General features: G+C 45.3%; 1 protein-coding gene across 1 annotated transcript; it reads left to right on the top strand.

The window, feature by feature from the left end:
* The first annotated feature begins 7,733 nt into the window (after positions 1 to 7,733).
* LOC310811925 (uncharacterized protein) lies at positions 7,734 to 19,521 on the top strand. Its single transcript, XM_083680274.1, has 6 exons — positions 7,734 to 7,783; positions 9,522 to 10,339; positions 11,456 to 11,531; positions 12,871 to 12,949; positions 15,223 to 15,358; positions 16,462 to 19,521. Exons 2-6 carry the CDS (start codon positions 9,563 to 9,565, stop codon positions 16,924 to 16,926), a joined length of 1,533 nt encoding a protein of 510 aa, XP_083536400.1. The 5' UTR covers positions 7,734 to 7,783; positions 9,522 to 9,562; the 3' UTR covers positions 16,927 to 19,521.
* The last annotated feature ends 23 nt before the right edge of the window (positions 19,522 to 19,544 follow it).

Raw genomic sequence — 19,544 nt, 5'->3', positions numbered from 1 at the left:
ACCATCCATCTATATTTGTTCGTTCTCGCCAGCGAAAATGTGGCCTTGGCACCGCACGTTGTGTTCTAACATTCTTGCCATACCTAGAGATAACTCTGACTCATCTCCGTGTGATCATATGGCCATCTTGAATTATTAATGACTTTAGTGAATAGCGAATAAGCTGATGCTCCTATGCTTCAGGTTTTGATATTTCATTCCCTCTCTGGAGTAGACCTATTATGTTCCATCTTCCGCAGTCGACCAGCTTGCCTTTTTTGTCTCGGCCTGCATTGTTCCTACCAGGTCTTAGGCACACAATCGTTTTACAAGTCGTACTGTATACATACTGAATTAATACAGGCAGTTCTTACTTTTTACTGTACAAAAGTCATTTACTGTACAAAATGTCAATTTGGAGCCTAATAAACAAACACTGACCTCTGTTGAGTGAAAGTAAACTGATGTTCTCAAGAGAGAGGGATTTATGTTACTGGGGTCAGTCACTTAGCACCCAACTAGCTGTTGATCTGTTACACACATGAACTGGAGGTCCGCTGGGAGTGCTTTTACACACACACACACACACACACACACACACACACACACTGCCTATTGCAAGGTCAGACTCTGTTAATGGCTGAGCTAAGAAGCAAACCAAAATACCCACAGTACACTACTGTTAACAAGGTTAACATGAACCTATTACACCTATTTCCAAACCATTACACAGTACTGCACGCTATCGTCCAGTCCAACCTCCCAGTCCAAGCCAAAACACAACTCTTCTGTATACTGAGAACGGCATCAAATGTCACGTGGCTGAAAGTAGAGCAAGATTTTAACAAGAGCTAAATAAACAGCATGAACAGGTTCGGCACGTACAATAAGATCTCCACTGACCGCGAGCATGTCCTCCATCTGGAATATCAGCTCTTTCCTGTCGTTCAAGAGTCACTACAGATGACCACTATGCAAAAAAATGTTTTCCTTGGCTGCTGTCTTGGACCAGGTCTCTCTTGAAAAAGAGATTTTTTTTTTTTACCTCAATGAGAGTCAAGTGGATAAATAAAGGTTCAAATAAAGAAATAACTTAACCACGACAACAATTCCTTTGTCCCACCCCCCCCCCCCCCCCCACACACACACACACTCTATCAAACTGCTGACTCGGGGCGGCAGCTGAGGACATGGGCCGTAGTCTCCACTCACATGCACTCTACAGTTACCACATGCACTCTACAGTTACCACATGCACTTACAGTATATCACTGTAATGGACACTAAAGCAGGTTAACCTGACAGTGCATGATCGATTGATGGTTGGATTTACTGTACGTTTTAACGTGTCCTGACATGAACGGTTTTTAATGACGGAAAACAAATGCCTGTGCAAACAAACAATGAACGGTTAGCTTGTCTTAGATAATTAGGGTTCTAATACATGGATCCATATCACACATGTTCTTTGGTGTGTTTCGTGGTTGAGTGAGTGATTGATACACCGTACATACAGTAAGAGGAGTGGGATAATGTACAGTATTGGTAATGCATTCTAAGTGGTTTGCTAGTGTGGATTCTTTGGTCTTTGGTCTGCTTTTATCTTGACAGACAAACACTTCCTGGTTTGTGTTTGGGTACTTTGTTTGTATTGGGATTTATTAACCAGACGCCTTATGTGTCAATGAAGGCCACGATAATGATGTCACCCTACAGTAGGTCACCTAAAGGACACACGCACACACACACACACACACACACTTTCTCTCTCTCTCTCACACACACACCAGACACACACACACACACACACACACACACACACACACACACACACACACACACACACACACACACACACACACTTCAAGTCCATCCTTATTAAAGACCGAAGACTGCAGCAGGTCATTAAGCTAAACACTTAATCACAGAATGACTCCATGTCTTCCAGGAGGTGATGTAAGCTTTGGCTGTTTCCAACAGGAGAGTGTCATGGGTTGACTATATGATTGAAGTGGTGACATTTAACTTATTAGAAAAATGAAGACATTGAGGGTTGGATACCAATTCCAATTGAATACTCCAGATTAACAGTAATAGTTATATTTCCGTTTCATTTCAGATCTGAGCAGAGGTCAAGTGGTCTATTATATATATATATAGTGCCCTTTGGTCTACTTAGACTCTGACATGTCTGTAGAAGCTTTACTAACAAGGAGGATCGGAGCATAGGTTGTTGTTGTCAGAATACTTAATGTCAAATACTTGAAAGTATCTGAGGTGTGCTTGATTTAGCTTGCAGCTAATGACCTATGACCCGATGGTACTTCGACCCAATGGAATCATCCCCAAAAATGTAAACTTCAAGCTCAATCAATCACAATTCAAATACTTCCAAGTACCTGTACTTCTTTTTGCTGTTGTATGTCATTCAAGTCTGGTTGGTGGTAGGATAGTCTTGTCCCCGGAGGAACAGGGAGACCTACATGCTCACGCCACCAGTAGCTCAGGATCCAACCTCTGACTTCAAACAACAGATGACTCATGCTTTCAGGTCTGTTAGCTTATAACCCTATAGAACATCTGTTTCTGGAGAGGCTGAATGAACTTGTTGACCGTGGTCCTTAGTAACACAAGGGGACCCACAGCTAGAGGGGTCGTTAGGGTCGTTGGGATGGGAGCGTGTGGTTGGTTGGTGGTTCACAGTTGATGGTGTCATGGGGTTCAAGCATGTCCAGAAACGTTGGCCTCTTGTTGTGATGTTTCATGTCCAAACACACTATCTGCCCAAGGCCTGTTTAAACATAGTTAGCATGCTACCATTTACTGTAGGCAGTGTTTGTTTTGACATGACCCATAACTTGACCATGAATTTGGGTCATGTCGGAGTGGGAGAGGGTTGGCTTTTCACTCAGGTGTGTGTGCCCTTAATAACGACAGACATGAAACCATACAGGAGAATTATACTTGAAGATAGAATAAAAGAGAAATGATTGAAATATTCTACTCTCAAGATGTGTACTCAGGAAATCAAATGAAGAAGGAAGTAATGGATTAAAAAGAAGCATGACGCTAACGATATCCTGTTTTTACCAAAAGAGTATTTGAGTGTTTCCTCTTTACATTAAACATATCATCTTTGTCCTAAAAGAACACGACTGTCCAACCAATCCCCTCACAGGAAGGAAACTGGAACGGTCTGCTTCCCTCTTTGAGTTCCAACATCTTTGTGACCTTCACTTGGGAGGGTAAACAACACATACAGAATAACTATAGACCACTTTTTTTATGAGGCACATTAATAAATTATTGATGAATGTGATCAGTTTGATCTGCTGTTCATAAATGATTCACTGAATGAAGGCTGGAGAAGAGTGGAGAAGAGTCATAGACAGCCATTTATTCAGACAAGCCTTATTCAACCAAGCTTTATTCAATCATGTCTTATTCAACCAAGCGTTATTCAACGCTGGTATCCATCAGACACGGTCAAAAGAAAAATGAAGGAAATTCGACAAATTGGATAAATTACTTAGATTTGATGACAACTTATGGTAGATGCTGCTGACATCATTATGAAAGAGATAATCTTATCTACAGACAGAGTAGTCAGTGGCTGTTCTGTATTTGAAGCGGTGGAGGGGGGTACATTTTTGTCAAACAAAAGAAGGCCAATGTTTCCACAGTGTTTTAAGACTAATATTTATCACACACACAGTTGTTCATTTGTAAAGTATTTAGAGTTTCTGTAATGAAAAGTGTTATACAACACAAGCGTATTGTTATCACCCCATAGATAGAAAATGGTCATACAAAGGCAAAATGAAAAATTGATTTTGCTCAAACAAAACACCAGGATTATCTTTTTCCTTCATTCCATCACCAAACATACCTCCCTGTCTTATCCAGAGTCAAACGTGACTACTATATTTGCTCACCAATACTTTGTTAACACACTCTGTTCATGTGTCAATCTACCTCGGGAGCAACTTTAAGAACTTCATTTAGGTTCAAGAAAAGGGGGTAAATGTATCATGGTGATGATCAAGTTTTAGCACCACCTCCCATCTAACTTAGTCTGGATCAGATATTAAACTGGATTTAAAAGAACAAAACGGTCATATTTGGTGAAAGGGAAACCATTAGCTGTAAAAAAAATTAAATGATGGAAAAAGCTGGAAGAAAACTGGAAAACACAGTGCTCTCCATCCATGCATAAGGATCCACTCTTATCCCATCCACCTCATGGATATTGTAATTATGCAACCACATCTCATGGATGTGACGTTTTAACTGTTCCTAGCATCATGTGCCGTCCTGCCTAACACATGTCCACAGTACATACACATACTCTACAGCACAGAGACTGAGTTACATAACTGTACTGAAATACCCCAAGTCACATGTTGACAGACACTCACACTCTCTCTCTCTCTCTCTCTCTCACACACACACACACACACACACACACACACACACACACACACACACACAGCATATTGCAGAGTTAGACTTATGTTAATGGCTGACCCGAGGAGCAAACTAAAAGACCTACAGTGCACTATTGTTAACAAGGTTCTGAAGGCTCAAATGGAATGTGAAACACACACACACACACACACACACACACACACACACACACACACACACAGCTATCCTAGTGTGTATGGCTCGAGTCGCTAGACGCCAACACTGGGTCATTAACGATTGAATTGTGATTGGCTGCCTGACACAGACAGACATGCAGCAGCGCTCCCTAACTCTGCCTCGCCATGTGAAACACGCGTCTGTGGAAGGAAGGGCAAGGCAGTAGGCTAGCGCTCTGAGAGAGAGCTAAACATGTGACATGACCCTCCAGCAAAGGTTCTCTTTCTCTGAGACGAGGAGAGAGGGGAGAAAAGGAGGAGGAGGAGAGAGAGAGAGAGAGAGAGAGAGGGAAAGAAGGAGAGAGAAGAAATAGAGAGAGACAAACCACGCCTCTTGTTTTGTGGGATAGTGCTGAGGGTTTCTGAGATCTTAGGGGGGGGATCAATCTAGAAAAACGTGTCATTGTATTGTCATGTAATACATGAATTTGTTCGGGCTGATGGAGTTGGATGGATTTTGCAGTCTTTCTTCAGTTCATTCTGTGGAAATCAACTGTTTTCACTGTTCCTCGGGTGTGTGTAAATTAAATTACCGGGGGTATAAACAGGCTATTGCACCATACATAAGAAACTCTTAAATCAGAGGAATTTGACAGATTTCTACCAATGTTGTATTTCCCAATTCTCAATATAGAATTCTCTACATAGATCAGGAAAGTTCAGATCCGGAAAATTCTCGACATAGATCCTTCAGCTCATTCCCAGAAAAGTCAGACTCAAATCATGTATGGGGATCACGACACCAGATATGATTTGAAGTAGACAGGTCGTGGAAACTGCCCAAACCTGTAGGGCTTGACTTCAGAGAGCTCTACAGCTGCTAATGAGGCACGCACACGTGCATGCAAACACACACACACACACACACACACCCGTTTGCATGCTAGAACCCTGAGGCTAAGCTTTCACACAGCGTCACTTAGTGTGAATCATTAGGCTAAAGCAGCATACTGTATCAATCAATACCTTTTGATGTTTGAGACGCCACAGGGGCTGGGAGTTGAAAGCACTTTGAATTACGCATGAATGGGATGACATGGTACCAGCACTTCAACCTCCTACACCTAAAGAAACACTCACACGTGTGTGTGTTCTCGGGCAGACACGCACACAGGCACGCACACACGCATGCATGCACACACACACACACCCATACCCACACCCATACCCACACCCACATCCACATCCACACACCCACACACACACACCCACACCCACACACCCACACACACACACCACACTTGTAGAGCTACCATAGTGAAATTGTGAATGGTTTCGTGAATAAAAGTGGACCATATGGTCCCATGTATCCTCATGCCCAGCTCTCTCACCGGAAGCCCGGGCAGCAGCCAGATCTCCTCTGAGACCGGCCGTAGGCCTGCCAGGATCAACACCGGTGACTCACCGGTGTCACCAGCGAGCGACTGGTCACTGAGTCACAGTGAATCTGATAGGTTAGATCGATCCTACTGTATGTTCCAGTCTTCATCCACTCACACAGGGAAGCATATAACAATGTCTACAAGGGCTTGTTTGTTGTTTTTGACCAATAAGGAGGGGAATGTAAATCACATGACATATGATGGCCCCAGTGAGTGGGAGGTCGTGACTACTATCAAAATCAACAAAGACTATTGCAGGGGGATATGGACACCAGGGGAGGCTGGTGGAGGTAGAAATTGGAGGACGGGGCTCATTGTAATGCATGGAATGGAATGAGGAATGGTATCAAACACGTTTGAGGCCGTCCTCCGATTTCTCCCTCCGACAGCCTCCACTGGTCTACTGGGAGGTAGCTTATTGTGTGGTACTGACATAAGAGGATAGATGTCTTCAAGCTTTGGAGGGCCTTGTTTGAAAAGAGTTTGTTCATTACATGCAGTGTAACGGTATACAGTAGCTAAGAGGATATGGCACGCTTGAACAATTCTGGCTACAAAGCCAAGCAAATGCAAGTCATCGGCTGGGCTAGAGAAACAATGTCCTCTCTCACTAGGGCCTCTGTGTGTGTGTGTGTGTGTGTGTGTGTGTGTATGTGTGTGTGTGTGTGTGTTCAAATGCTGTACAGAGAGGACAGACACCAGACCCTGTGTGTGTATAGGGAAAAGCTCTGAGCTGGTGGAAATGGCAACGTGAGTCTACATCCCTGGGACCGAACTGCTATGATAGCTAATACTAGTGTATTAGTTCTACATGACCAGCCCCACTTGCTCAGCAAATCTGTTGCACTCAACTACATCCTATCGGCCTTGTCTGGGTGTAGCCTCACTTCTCAAATGACATACATACAACGCAAAATATTTGAACAATTTAGCTCAACACAATCATCTAAAGGACATACAATAAATGGCCTTATCTACCGTACTAGAATGTGTGATAAAAACGTATTCACCATGAAAAAAATAATTTGCAGAAGAAATATCCTGCAACATAATCATTTTTACTGTATCATCGCCACATTGTATGTTCTATAATACGTTTCCATTGTAAAATGATGTTTGTCAAGTTATGTATTGGCCCGTGTGTATGCCAAGTCCTACCACTTCAGATATGGTCATGGAATGGTGGAATTCATGTCTTATGACACTGTTATGTCACTGCGCAGTTGAATTTTCCTTGAAACCGACACAAATGCCATGACTACCCCTCCCTCCTTTACAGCCTGTGCAATATAATCCCATTTCACAGGGTTAACAATGTCAAACCCAAAATGTAATGAAGTGGGTGAAAAAAACACCCGTGCGTGTGTGTGTGTGTGTGTGTGTGTGTGTGTGTGTGTGTGTGCTAGACAGTTCAAAGTGAACGATCTCCCTTGATTCTCTTACATGTGTAACTTTACGGCCGTGAATATGTTCCGCGTGACCACGTGTGTGTTTTTTTTTATCATTTCCATTTCGATCTAAATATGTAAGCTTCTCTCGCCTATCGCCTTACGTTGGCCTCCATCGCAATGTCTATTTGTCAGTATGGTCGTGAGAGCGCAAATCGGTGAGCCCGGTCTGTTTACACCCGCCCTCTCGGACACGTTGCCCTAGGAGAGGCTGCACGGGGTGTACGGTTACACCGCTACATCACTCACTTCACCGCATCACACACGGAGCCCATGAGTGTCCTGAATTCACCGCTGAGGACACGGGGGGAAGCGACTATACTCACTTCTGGTAAGCACCGCGTCTCATAGAGCCACTGTACAAGCGCACTGGACTTGACCGATTACGAGGCTGCCCGGTATATAGGAGTCGTATAGTATAGCCTACGTGCCGGAGGAGTAAGTATGCTTTGCTTTCGTGATGATTTCGATTTGCTTTGGAGTATTGGTAGGTGTCATCATTAGGATGACCGCTGTACTGATCACGTTGGTTTCTAATGACTATAGGACAAGGTAAAACATTTATTTGATTCAATTCAGAAAGTGAAAAAAAAAAAAAAACGGGAACTGGCTCATTTGTTGTGTTTGGCTTCAGAATTCTATCAACGAAACGTTTTCTCGCGTATAGTGTCAACATGGGGCATCGAATTACAGTAAACAAATATCGACCAAATGTAATCAATTTTTCGTTTTTCTTTCATACCCGGAATTACACGGCCCCTAATGGACTATTCATGGCGCATAGGGTTTGTTTACAGTCTGGGTTGAGCTGCAGTGTCGCCAGGAAAGAGAAAGGAGTAGACATGTGCAAGTGTGACAGGGAGATACATATACTAATGTCAGCTAAGATGCTGAACTTATCATGAAGTTAGCATGCCAATTTACAATTAACTCAACCACTGAGCAAAGTTGGCTTACACTAGATAGCAAGCCCTACCTGGCAACTGACTATCCTTGCTAGGTTGGAGGACCTTGTGGAAGTAAGTTAGTCCCTTAACCTTCTACCTATCTGGCACTTTGCCGAGCTGTTGCTTACACATTCAGTACAGCAAGTTTAGTCAGTGCTGTGTGTGTGTGTGTGTGTGTGTGTGTGTGTGTGTGTGTGTGTGTGTGTGTGTGTGTGTGTGTGTGTGTGTGTGTGTGTGTGCGCGCGCGCGCGCGCGCATGCACGTGCGTGTGCGTGCGTGTAATTGTAATTGTTCAGGTGAAAAGAAACGAGAGAGAGAGGGGTGTGTGTGTTTGTGTAATATTACAACATTGTATGACAAACACCTTCATTTTAAGGCATATTGCCAGTAATGTGTAACTATGTGTAGAATATAATACATAATACATACTTTAGTGGGTCTTTGTGCTTGTGACAATTCTGTAAACTTGTTATACAAAATATGTTCTTGGCTCCTCTGTATACTGACAGGTTTTGATCATCCACTGATAATTCCTCGAGGTTTTTGCGTTGGCTGAAAACCACCATGGCTTGGATAATTAGGCTAGCAGGCATAATACGTTTATCTCTGGATTAGAGTTGGTCTCCATCCAGCCCAGGGAAATGGGCCCTTAATGCGTATGGGTTCAAATGAAGTTTGTGGAAGAAAATGCAGCAGCAAATCTAGTCAGACATGAGAGAGAGAGAGAGAGAAAGGGAGAGAGCGAGAGTGAGAGGGAGAGGAAGAGGGAGAGGGCCAAAGAGAAAGAGAGAGAGAGACGGTTTTATTTGTGTGTGTGTGTGTGTGTGTGTGTGTGTGAGTGAGTGTGTCTGAGAGAGAGACAGAGAGGCGGCTTTGTGATGAATAAACTGGAACAATCTTCCATTGTGACTTCCTTGAATTATATCGTGTTACTGTAAATGTCCAGCGGCTGCAAGAGCTAACTGTCTCTTATACAACACTTGTCTAGACTCAGCCCAACTTGGATTCATTATTGGCTTACAATAATGAAGCTTATGACTGAGCCATCCCCCTATCAATGTAACATTCTTGAAAATAGTGCAGTGTGAAGCTAACAGATGCTATTGTGTGTTATCTTTGCAGGTGTGGGATGTTCTGTGTTGGATGAAAGACTATAGTAGAGGATGTCGACTTCAGACTCTGACTGTTCCATTGACTGGCTGGCCAGTGACGACGAAGAGGAGGAGGGGGAGGACAACCACGGCGCGGACGGATTAAGTCCTCAACATGGAGACAGCAGAAGACAACAGCCATCCTTACCCCAACCTTCATCATCATCACCATCATCATCACCATCGTCGTCATCATCAAGGGAATCTCCCAGAACATCCCCTGACTCTGGACTGGTCTGCAGCAGTCACTGTGAGACTATGAATGGGGACCCAGGACTACAGAGGGACAGGGACAACTCCGGCACCCCCCTGGCCTTCTTCCAGGACACCTGGGACACTGAGACCCAGGGATGCATCTCCACTGGCCCACAGAGACAGTCTCAAACCCAGGGATGCATCTCCACTGGCCCACAGAGACGGTCTGAAACCCATGGATGCTTCTTAGCTGGCCCACAGAATCAGTCTCAAACCCAGGGATATATCTTGGCTGGTCCACAGAGCCAGTCTGACACCCAGGGATGCATCTTCACTGGCCCACTGAGACAGTCTCAAACCCAGGGATATATCTTGGCTGGCCAACAGAGTCAACCCTGGGCCCTTTGGACCACCTCCATGCATACCTGGGACAGTGACCTAAGTAGGACGCACCTTCAGACCAGGGAGAGACCTCACAGTCCTGGGTTGCCAGGTTGTAGGAAAAGATCGTACAGCCCCGGGTTGCCAGGGCAGAGGGAGAAACCAGTTCCTGAGGAGACCAGGGATCAGGGAGACAAGCTGTTTGCCCATAAGGTGGGGGTTGCCCTGTTGTACCACCAATGAATTCCTACTCGACCCAAAGCCTCTACTCCCTAGCGCCTCCTTAAGGTCTTGCAACAGTTGAATCAGAGGTCTAGATTAGACTATTGCCATATCCATTGCTTAGGCCTATCCAATCATTCCAGATCTACTGGACAGCCTAGGGGAGCAGGAGCAAGGGATGGATGAAGAATTCAGCATTCCTCTATTTGGCCTTGCCTTGTGAATCATGTGCTGTAGTCAACTGATGTGAGAAAATAGGTCTTCTAGACTTCTGAGTGTGTGTGTGTCCTTCCCCCTATCTGGTCATAGTGTTAACCTCAGTGTAAAACTCACATCGTCTCTCGTAAATCAAGGACTTTTCTTCATTTTTTCTTACAATGGCATTCTGGCCGTTCTTTTGCGTAACTGCTGACCAGTGTCCGTTCCTGCATTGCTTAGCTAGCACCTTCTCAACTCAGCTGCCTAGTAAACCCTCTTATTGTATGTACATTTCCTCCAGTGGAGGCTGGTGGAGGTAGAAATCAGAGGATGGGTTCATTGGAATACATGGAATGGAATAAGGAATGGTATCAAACATGCGTGTTTGATACCATTCCTTATTCCATTCCATGTATTCCAATGAACCCATCCTCTGATTTCTACCTCCACCAGCCTCCACTGGTTTACTCTTGTTGTCAGCACTAGCTTATGATGTCAAGATTAGAGAGTTGAAAGGAAAACAGTACGAATACGATAGTAAAATACATAACTGTCCACCAGGTGGCGCTGGTAGAGGAAAAAATCGGAGGACGGGGCTCATTGGAATGCATGGAATGGAATAAGGAACGGTATCAACCATTTAATACCATTCCTTATTCCATTCCATGCATTACAATGAGCCCCGTCCTCCGATTTCAACCTCCACCAGCCTCCCCTACTGTCCACAATGTTATCCAACTGATCGTTGCGGATACCAATCCTGAACATACACTCACGATAAATTGAAGAAAAAACCCCCCACTGTTATTAGAGAACCATGAAGGCCATTTTCACACAGCCTGTTTTCTCTTCTATTCTATTCTATTCTATTGTATTCTGAACCCAACGTTTGTATCTATTGTTCTCCAGTGTATGGAGCTCCAGTGTTACGTCCGGCCACTCACGGCCATCCTGCGAGGGCTACGGACCGGGAGGTACTCTGAACGTGAGTGACATCTCTAATCTCTCTCCTCCAGCCTTTTAATCCCCCGCTGTAGTACTCTCCTTTGGGAAAACACACGGCCTTCTCAATGGGCCTGCGGTGCGTCACCACGGTCACCACAGATCACCACGGTCACCACAGATCACTGCTAAAGATAGCACCTCTATCACGGCGGGGGACGACGACAACGACGAAGACACTCTCACAGAGATGATTGGTCTGCTTATTAATGCCCTCGTGTCTGTGTCGTCGTCCACTGTCGATAAGAAGCCTTTTAAAGACACAGCGTTTTGAAAATCTGATTTAGTTCACCTGGTTATAGAAAACCAGATACATATTGATGAAGTTGTGTTTGTTCCTAATATCTCTGGGTTTAATCATAAGGTACTTGTATGGAACCGATTAGAAACAGCAGTTAACGATGTGAATGTGTTTCTGGTACACTGTGTACAAGGGAACGTCCTGAAAAGCAGCCAGGATGAAAGGCTGGAGGAGTGATATACGGTTCTTTTAAACCAAAGACTGGTACAAAGATAAAAGCTCTGATCAAACACATGAAACACACACACACACACACACACACACACACACACACACACACACACACACACACACACACATACATGCATGCATGCAGATACACGCAGACACACACACACACACACACACACACACACACACACACACACACACACACACACTGTGTCCACATCTGTTGCCTCCACCATTAGAGAGATACAGCAGCTTCAAAGCCTGGTCGTTACAGAGGAGCCCACCATATTAGCCAGTGCTACAGAGCTCGGTAGGACAGGTCTAACATAAGGAAGCCACTACTAGAGCCCGACCCAAACTGGATGTTTTGGTCCGATACCGATGACGATTTATGGGAGGCAAATTTCACCGATAGCCGATATATAGTTTTTTCAGTGGTGAAATGAAAAACAGACCTTTTTTTTCTCACAGATAATTCCTTTTTTAGCAGAGGATTCAGAAGAGAAACACTAGCCAAACAGATGATCAACGTCTGATCATCCACTGAATTCCTTTAGGTATTATTGAATTCACCAAAACATACACAAATGCACTGTGAAATCCAGTCTTAAAACATCCTCTTGGAACACCTCCTCCATTTTATTGTTGCCAACCACTGTTATTTCCAGTAATGGTTCTGTCTCTTCACCAGAGTCAACAAACTGCGTTGATTGGAACTACACACCCCGGGGTGTACAGTGCATGTGTGTTGTCTCGGGGAGTGCAAACATTCCAAACTTTTGGCAAATAAAACATTGTTTTTTGTTCTTTGTATGAACTAGTCAGCAATGTGACGCTGTCTGTCCCTCAGGGCTGAGCCGCTTCCAGGAGAACGTGGCCATGGACCGCATCCAGAGGATCATGGGAGTTCTTCAGAACCCAGCCATGGGGTAAATACCGCCTCTTCTCCTCCTCCTCCTCCTCCTGCCTCTCTCTACACCTCCTCCTCCTCCTCCTACTCCCTCTCTCACTGCTCTGCCTTTCTCTACACCTCCTCCTCTTCTCCTCCTCCTCCTCCTCCTCCCTTTCTCACTGCTCTGCCTTTCTCTACACCTCCTCCTCTTCTCCTGCCTCTCTCACTGCTCTGCCTTTCTCTACACCTCCTCCTCCCTCTCTCTACACCTTCTTCTCTTCCTCCCTCTCTCACCTGCCTCTCTCTGCTGCCCTGCCTTTCTCTCCACCTCCTCCTCCCTTTCTCTCTGCCCTCCCTCTCTCTCCACCTTCTTCTCCTCCACCCTCTCTTTACATTTTCTCCTCCTCCCTCTCTTGCTGCCCTGCCCTGCTCTGCCCCCCCCCCCCCCTCTGAGAAAGCAGCAGTCTACAGGAGTGACAGATGTATAGGGGAGGTCGGGGTAGCGTAGCTGACTAAGCAACAGCCGATGTGGTCGGCTGAACCGTCCCAGGCAGGCAGACAGCCCGACCGTTAAGAGAAGCGCTGAACCGTCCTCTGCTGTAGATAACGGTCGCCTATAGCTTTCCCATTCATCCAGCCTCTTCACGGTTCACGACGGACACACATCAGCGCACTAAAGGGGAGCGTCTATTCGCAGTCTGATGCGAAAGGTTCGCCGGCAGTCTCAAAATGTCCCAGCCGATATGATCCGGAAACAGAGCGTGTGTGTGTGTGTGTGTGTGTGTGTGTGTGTGTGTGTGTGTGTGTGTGTGTGTGGTTATCTGTTCCACCTCGGAGCTAGCTTGGCACGCACAACGCGATGTGGCGAAGCCAAGCTATCAGAACCAAGCCATCAGAACCATAGTCCGAAAGAGAGGAAGGACCCGAAGGGAACGTCTCAGAGCCCCAACTGGCCCATCTAAAAGGCACCAGGCAGTGGTACTTGTTCTTATGGAAGGTTGATGTACAGTGGATTCACTTACTTGAGACACATGTACTTATTGGAAGTTGCTTTGGATAAAAGTGTCTGCTAAATGACTTCAATGTCAATGTAAATGTTTTAAAAGTCATGCTTCACCAGCTGTCTGCTTCTTCAGCCAGGAGAAAGACAATGGCAACATCACTACTGTACCCTGCAGTCCACACACCGACAGCCTCTGTCTCTCTCCCCCAAAGGACGTCGCATTGAAGTCGATGAGACTCGTCTTTTCTAATGGAGTTTCAGTCAGGGGAACGGGCCGCCAGGTAGAGAGTGGCCAGCAGGTGGCGTGTTGACATGTGATATACAGGGGACTAAATCCCCATTCTCTGTCAGCAGAGGAGTAATGAGTAGGCATGATCCTGTCTGTATGTGTGTGTCGCCGTTGGAGACAGACGGTGGGCGGGGCGTAGGTGTTTTAAATCCGGCTCCGTGCTCTGAGCCGCGAGGTGGGCGGGGCCACGGTGGGGCAGACTCGTCTGGCTGGAGGGCTTACTGCTCTATTTATAGATGTGAATGAAATGAGAACACGGTGACTCCTCCCCGCTGCCACGTGTGTGTGTGTGTGTGTGTGTGTGTGTGTGTGTGTGTGCTGGAACGTGTGTGTGCTGGAGCGAGCGTGTATATGTGTTTGTATATGTGTGTGTATATGTGTGTGCGTGCGTGCGTGCGTGCGTGCGTGCTGGAGCAAGTGTGTGTGTGTGTCGGAACATGTGTGTGTGTGTGTGTATACATGTGTATAGTACACGCTGTGTTTGTCCTCTTCCACAGGCAACGTGTGTTCCAGACAGTTTGAATGTAGACTAGACAGATCACATGCATTCAGGAGGAATGTACACAGTAGAATAAACTCTGCCTCTGGGGCAGGATATGTAGGCTTTGTGCGACTATGCTCTCAGTCTACCAATCAGATAGAGGTAAAGAACACAAAGTGTCTGTGCTTCTATGGCGTATTATGTAATGGTTCTTTTTCCTCCCAGATAGCTACAGTATTTCAGCTGCTGAGTGAGAGTTTCTCTGACCTAGACTAGACTAGTCCTAGTCGTAGACCATGTTCAAGGGAGAGTCTCTATTGAAAGGGTGATTTAGTCCAGGGTTGAGCTTTTAATCTGTGTCCGGGAAACTGGCCAGTGTTACTGTAAATCACTTAACATAGAAAAAAAAATCCCTTCTAAATCATTTTCTTTGGCAGCTGTTTCGGGGGACTCAAATTCAGCTCAGGCTACAATACAGTATGACGTTGTTTAAACGGCCTCGTTCCAAACCCTGCGTTTGTTGTTTTCTGTTTCCAGTGAACGCTACGTCAGCATTCTCGTGAAAATGGAAGAAATGCTCCAGAGCTGGTTCCCCCAGGTCCGACTCGGCCCGGTCCGACCCACTGACACTACCAGCCAGGGTGACTCCAGAACTCCAGCTAAGAGACACAAGGTACTGTCCATGTGGAGGTTTGATCCAGGTTCCACTGTTAACACACCAACACACCACCTAGAATGAGGACATGTAATGGGCCTTACGTTAGTGTGGATATGGAAACAATAGTCTCTATATATCAGATCAAATGAAAAATATCTTAGCATGTACACCAGAAATAATACCAAATATACCATAAAGGACTGAAATCACCCTGTTAAATGTTTTTTATAATGTGTAAAAAAAAAAAATCATAATTAAAAAGAAAAGAAAAAAGTACCTTGTAGATTATGTCTATGTCAAAAAACAAACAAAGTACTTAAGGTCCTCTGATGATGGGCTGGGCTAATTAAAAAAACAAACCAAAAAACCAATAGCCAGTAGCGTGTGTAACTTAGCCCTCAGAAACCTACAGATCTCTTATCCTCCCAGATGGCAGAACGAGTGTGGAGGAGGGATTACAATCTGTGTTTACCGCCGAGAGGAATTCTAAAGGTCTCATGTTCGGTCAGAACAATGAGGTTTAGACTGGAGTGGCAGACTATTAAGAGAGGAATGTCTGGGAGGACAGGTGGAGGTCAGGGGAGGCTGGTGGGCTCAGTGTAACGCATGGAACGCAATGAGGAATTCCATGCATTACAATGAGCCCGTCCTCCGATTTCTACCTCCAGCAGCCTCCCCTGGTAAAGACAGAGAAGGGAAAATACAATGCTCTTATTGTACATAGACTAGACTAGACGACTCTCCACTCCCACCGACATAACTTCATATTAGAGAGAATGAAAGCTCATCAAGTGAATGCACAAATAAGTGTAATTAATTGTAAGTAATTAATTGCACATAACACACACATTATTGTTATTTCACAGATGGTACTATTGTGTGTAGTGGGTAAAAAAATGTATTCATTATTATCTCATCACATGGTAGAGCATGGCGCTAACAACGCTTAGGTTGTGGGTTTGATTCCTGCTGGGACCATATATACTGAAATGTATGCACTGACTGCAATGTAAGTCGCTTTGGATAGAAGCGTCAGCTAAATGGAATATATTATATTATTATTATTTTGGCCAGAGAGACACTATTCTAACCTGCTATTCTTCTCTCTCCCTCCATAGCAGTACAACACTACCGCCCCCCCAGGCTCCCAAGGGTCTCTGCCCCCCGCGGGTCTCCCTGAAGGGGACAGGGCCCTGAGACACACCCCCTACTCCTCCACACACCTCAAATGGCTGCACACCTTCCCCACCTGCTCCTCCAAGACTCTGGAACAGCCCCCCCTGGAGCGACCAGCCCCCTGCCCCCCTCCACCTCCACCTCCCCACCACCACCATCTGGATGTGACCCAGGACAATGCTGTCTCCTCCAGCACTGACCCCCAGACGGCTCCCCCCCACTACCACCCCCAACACCACCATCACCACCACCACCACCCCCACCCCCACTGCCGTGGCCCCCCTAGACGAGGACCCCCCCAGGGCAAGATCAGCTCCCCCTGCCTGGAGAGACTGCTGAGGGCCAAGGAGAGCCTCATCACCCCCAGACCCTCCACGGGAGGGAGCCGGGAGAGCAGCTGGTCCTAATGACGGAGGACTGGACTCAGATCAGTGTTTACTAGCATGATCCATGCAGTGAGGGGCTATGTGGAGGACAGACAGCTGATCCAGGGACAGTGTTGGCAGGTCTGTGTCGCAAGCACAAAAGCAGGGCTGGATCTCTCCACACAGGGCCCTGATTGGCTCACACACTGCAGAGTTCAAAGGTCGCCAGAGAAGATCATGGGGATCCTGTTACTGTTGACATGCAGTAAGAGACACTGACGTGAGGACAGAGTAGTGGATGTGTCTGCTCGGGACTTGTGTCAGCTGTTGAAGGCAGACTAACCTTGGTTTGTGATGATGGGAGAGAGATGAAATAGCTGGACTTGAGATGGACACAGTTCTTCTAGACCTGAGTGTGATCACATTGAGGAAAGTGTGGATAGGGATAGGTTGAGAATGTTGGATCTCACTGGTGAGGATTCTTACTGGTGAAGTTTCCTACTGGTGAGAATTCTTACTAGTGAAGTTTCCTACTGGTGAGGATTCTTACTGGTGAGGATTCTTACTGGTGAGGTTTCTTACTGGTGAACTTTTCTGTCTGGTGAAGATTCTTACTGGTGAGGATTCTTACTGGTGAAGTTTCTTACTGGTGAGGTCTTCTCATAGGTCGAATTCTTCCCTCATATACATGACTGACATCTGGAGAGAAGAAGGGATGTAGAAGCAGGAATATTGTGATGGAATTTGGGAACATTGTTATTCCGACATCTCTGAGAATGTGTGTGTGTGTGTAATACCCATGGTAGCTCTGCCAGTTAAAACACTACGACTGTTACTTCATCCACCGGCCTCTAGCTGAGGTGGTTGATAAGATTCCTCTACCTCAGGTTGACACCAAGTCAAGGCTTGAGACAACAGATACAGATAGAGGATATATCAGTGGTTCTCAAATCACCAGGTCCCAGAGACCTTCTTCTTCCGAGGACCTCAAGTATCCGACAAACACTTGAGAACTGACTAGATCTGTGTCAGCTAACCATTTTTGAGGGACTGGTTAGAAACGTCGCAGGGACTGGCAGTTGAGAAACATTGGGAAAGACAACAATTACAGACAGTGACCATCTCACATGCACTTAATAAGAACCAATAAACTACTACGTAGCCAGTGGTAGGCCCAATCCAGAAACAACCCCTAGCCCCTACTCCCTAGACACAAGGACATGTGAAAGGACTGGATAGGTACAAACAAGACGCTAGTAATTCCACCTTGTCTTCTGATAGGCTCGGTAAAATCATTGCCATCTTGCTTAAACCTATCAGAGCTCCAAAAAAAAAACTGAATTCTGTTTATTTCCATCAGGGTTTCTTCAATGTTGCAAGCTAGCATAGGCAACAACTCTCTTAGTCCTACCCGGTCGCAAAAGACGACATGCATAACAACAACAGGCATGTGGTGGGGAGGGTTCTTGGAATGTCACATCCAATGAAATTGCGAGCACAGTCTCCCATCGCTCCCTTCCAGTTCAATCCAAGCCAGATCGGCTCATCTAAAACTCGCCAGACACCCAAAAGACGCGAGAACAATTTGGAGGTTTGGCTACGCGAGAATAGAGGAACCCTGACTCCTGGCCACTGGGAGGACCTTCTACCACACTGACTGATAGACTTCAGTTTCTAGTTCACTACTGACTGATAGACTTCAGTTTCTAGTTCACTACTGACTGATACCGACTTCAGTTTCTAGTTCACTACTGACTGATACCGACTTCAGTTCCTGCTCAACGGCAGACAGTGCCTGTCAAACAGTTCATTTTGCCTATACTGGTGTTACAAGAGGAACTACAGGGACTACAGAGTACTCCCCTAATAGGGACATTACAAACCAGAGATCTAGTAACACAACTTGCCACTTCCTGTATTCAAACTCCAGTTTTTCCTCGATTGCTTACACCATTTCAGTTCACATGCCAACAGCTATAACATACATGAATGAGCACAACAGTTACATTTTCAGCAAAACACATCAATTGAGTAAGTGTTGACAAGCAGTCATATTCTCTGCCAGGGGCAGTACTTCCATAAACTAGCCTATATAGTACAAAGCTTTTCTGCTGAGTGAAATTCTTACAGTTTTTCACCCATGTTTTTAAAAGAAATGCAATGCATATTGATGGTTATCATTACTATTTAGTGTGTCATTATAACAGTAATGGTGGATTGAACTTTTCATTAGATGACAAAGGATACTGTTTGGATGCACTAATTTTCTTTTGTGATGTTTTAAGAGTTGTGGTGCAGTTTGCAAAAGAACTGTGGTGTTTTGGCAAATGTGTTGTCAAGGTTGAAATGTGTTGTCAAGGTGTTTAGAAAAGTTTAATACTGTTTCAAGAAATGTACTAAAGCAATCGAGAAAAAACTGTAAGGATGAGCTCATCTTGCCAACGTCATCCTACACACAAGACCGAGGGGTGCGCTTCAAAATGGCCGAATCAAGAGGCGCTTAACAATGTCTGATTCAGTGTCTGATAATGAAAGGAGTTTGTAAATATTCTGGATAATGTTTAAGGTTAATTTCCCCACTAAAAGGTGGCCTTTGTGACATTTTATACTTATAAATAAATGTGATGATATTTGTTCTCTGCAAGCAAGTGTTATCCTTT

Source organism: Argentina silus (genome assembly GCF_951799395.1).
Source record: "Argentina silus genome assembly, chromosome: 11".
Taxonomy (NCBI): domain Eukaryota; kingdom Metazoa; phylum Chordata; class Actinopteri; order Argentiniformes; family Argentinidae; genus Argentina; species Argentina silus.
Note: the sequence above shows the minus strand (reverse complement) of the source record. Positions and strands in the feature narration are given on the sequence as shown.

Excerpts from the sequence above, each read along its gene's own strand:
- LOC310811925 (XM_083680274.1), top strand. The coding sequence starts at position 9,563 with ATGTCGACTTCAGACTCTGACTGTTCCATTGACTGGCTGGCCAGTGAC. Across the intron at positions 10,340-11,455 it reads ACAAGCTGTTTGCCCATAAG|TGTATGGAGCTCCAGTGTTA; the intron begins GTGGGGGTTGCC and ends ATTGTTCTCCAG. Across the intron at positions 11,532-12,870 it reads GACCGGGAGGTACTCTGAAC|GGCTGAGCCGCTTCCAGGAG; the intron begins GTGAGTGACATC and ends TCTGTCCCTCAG.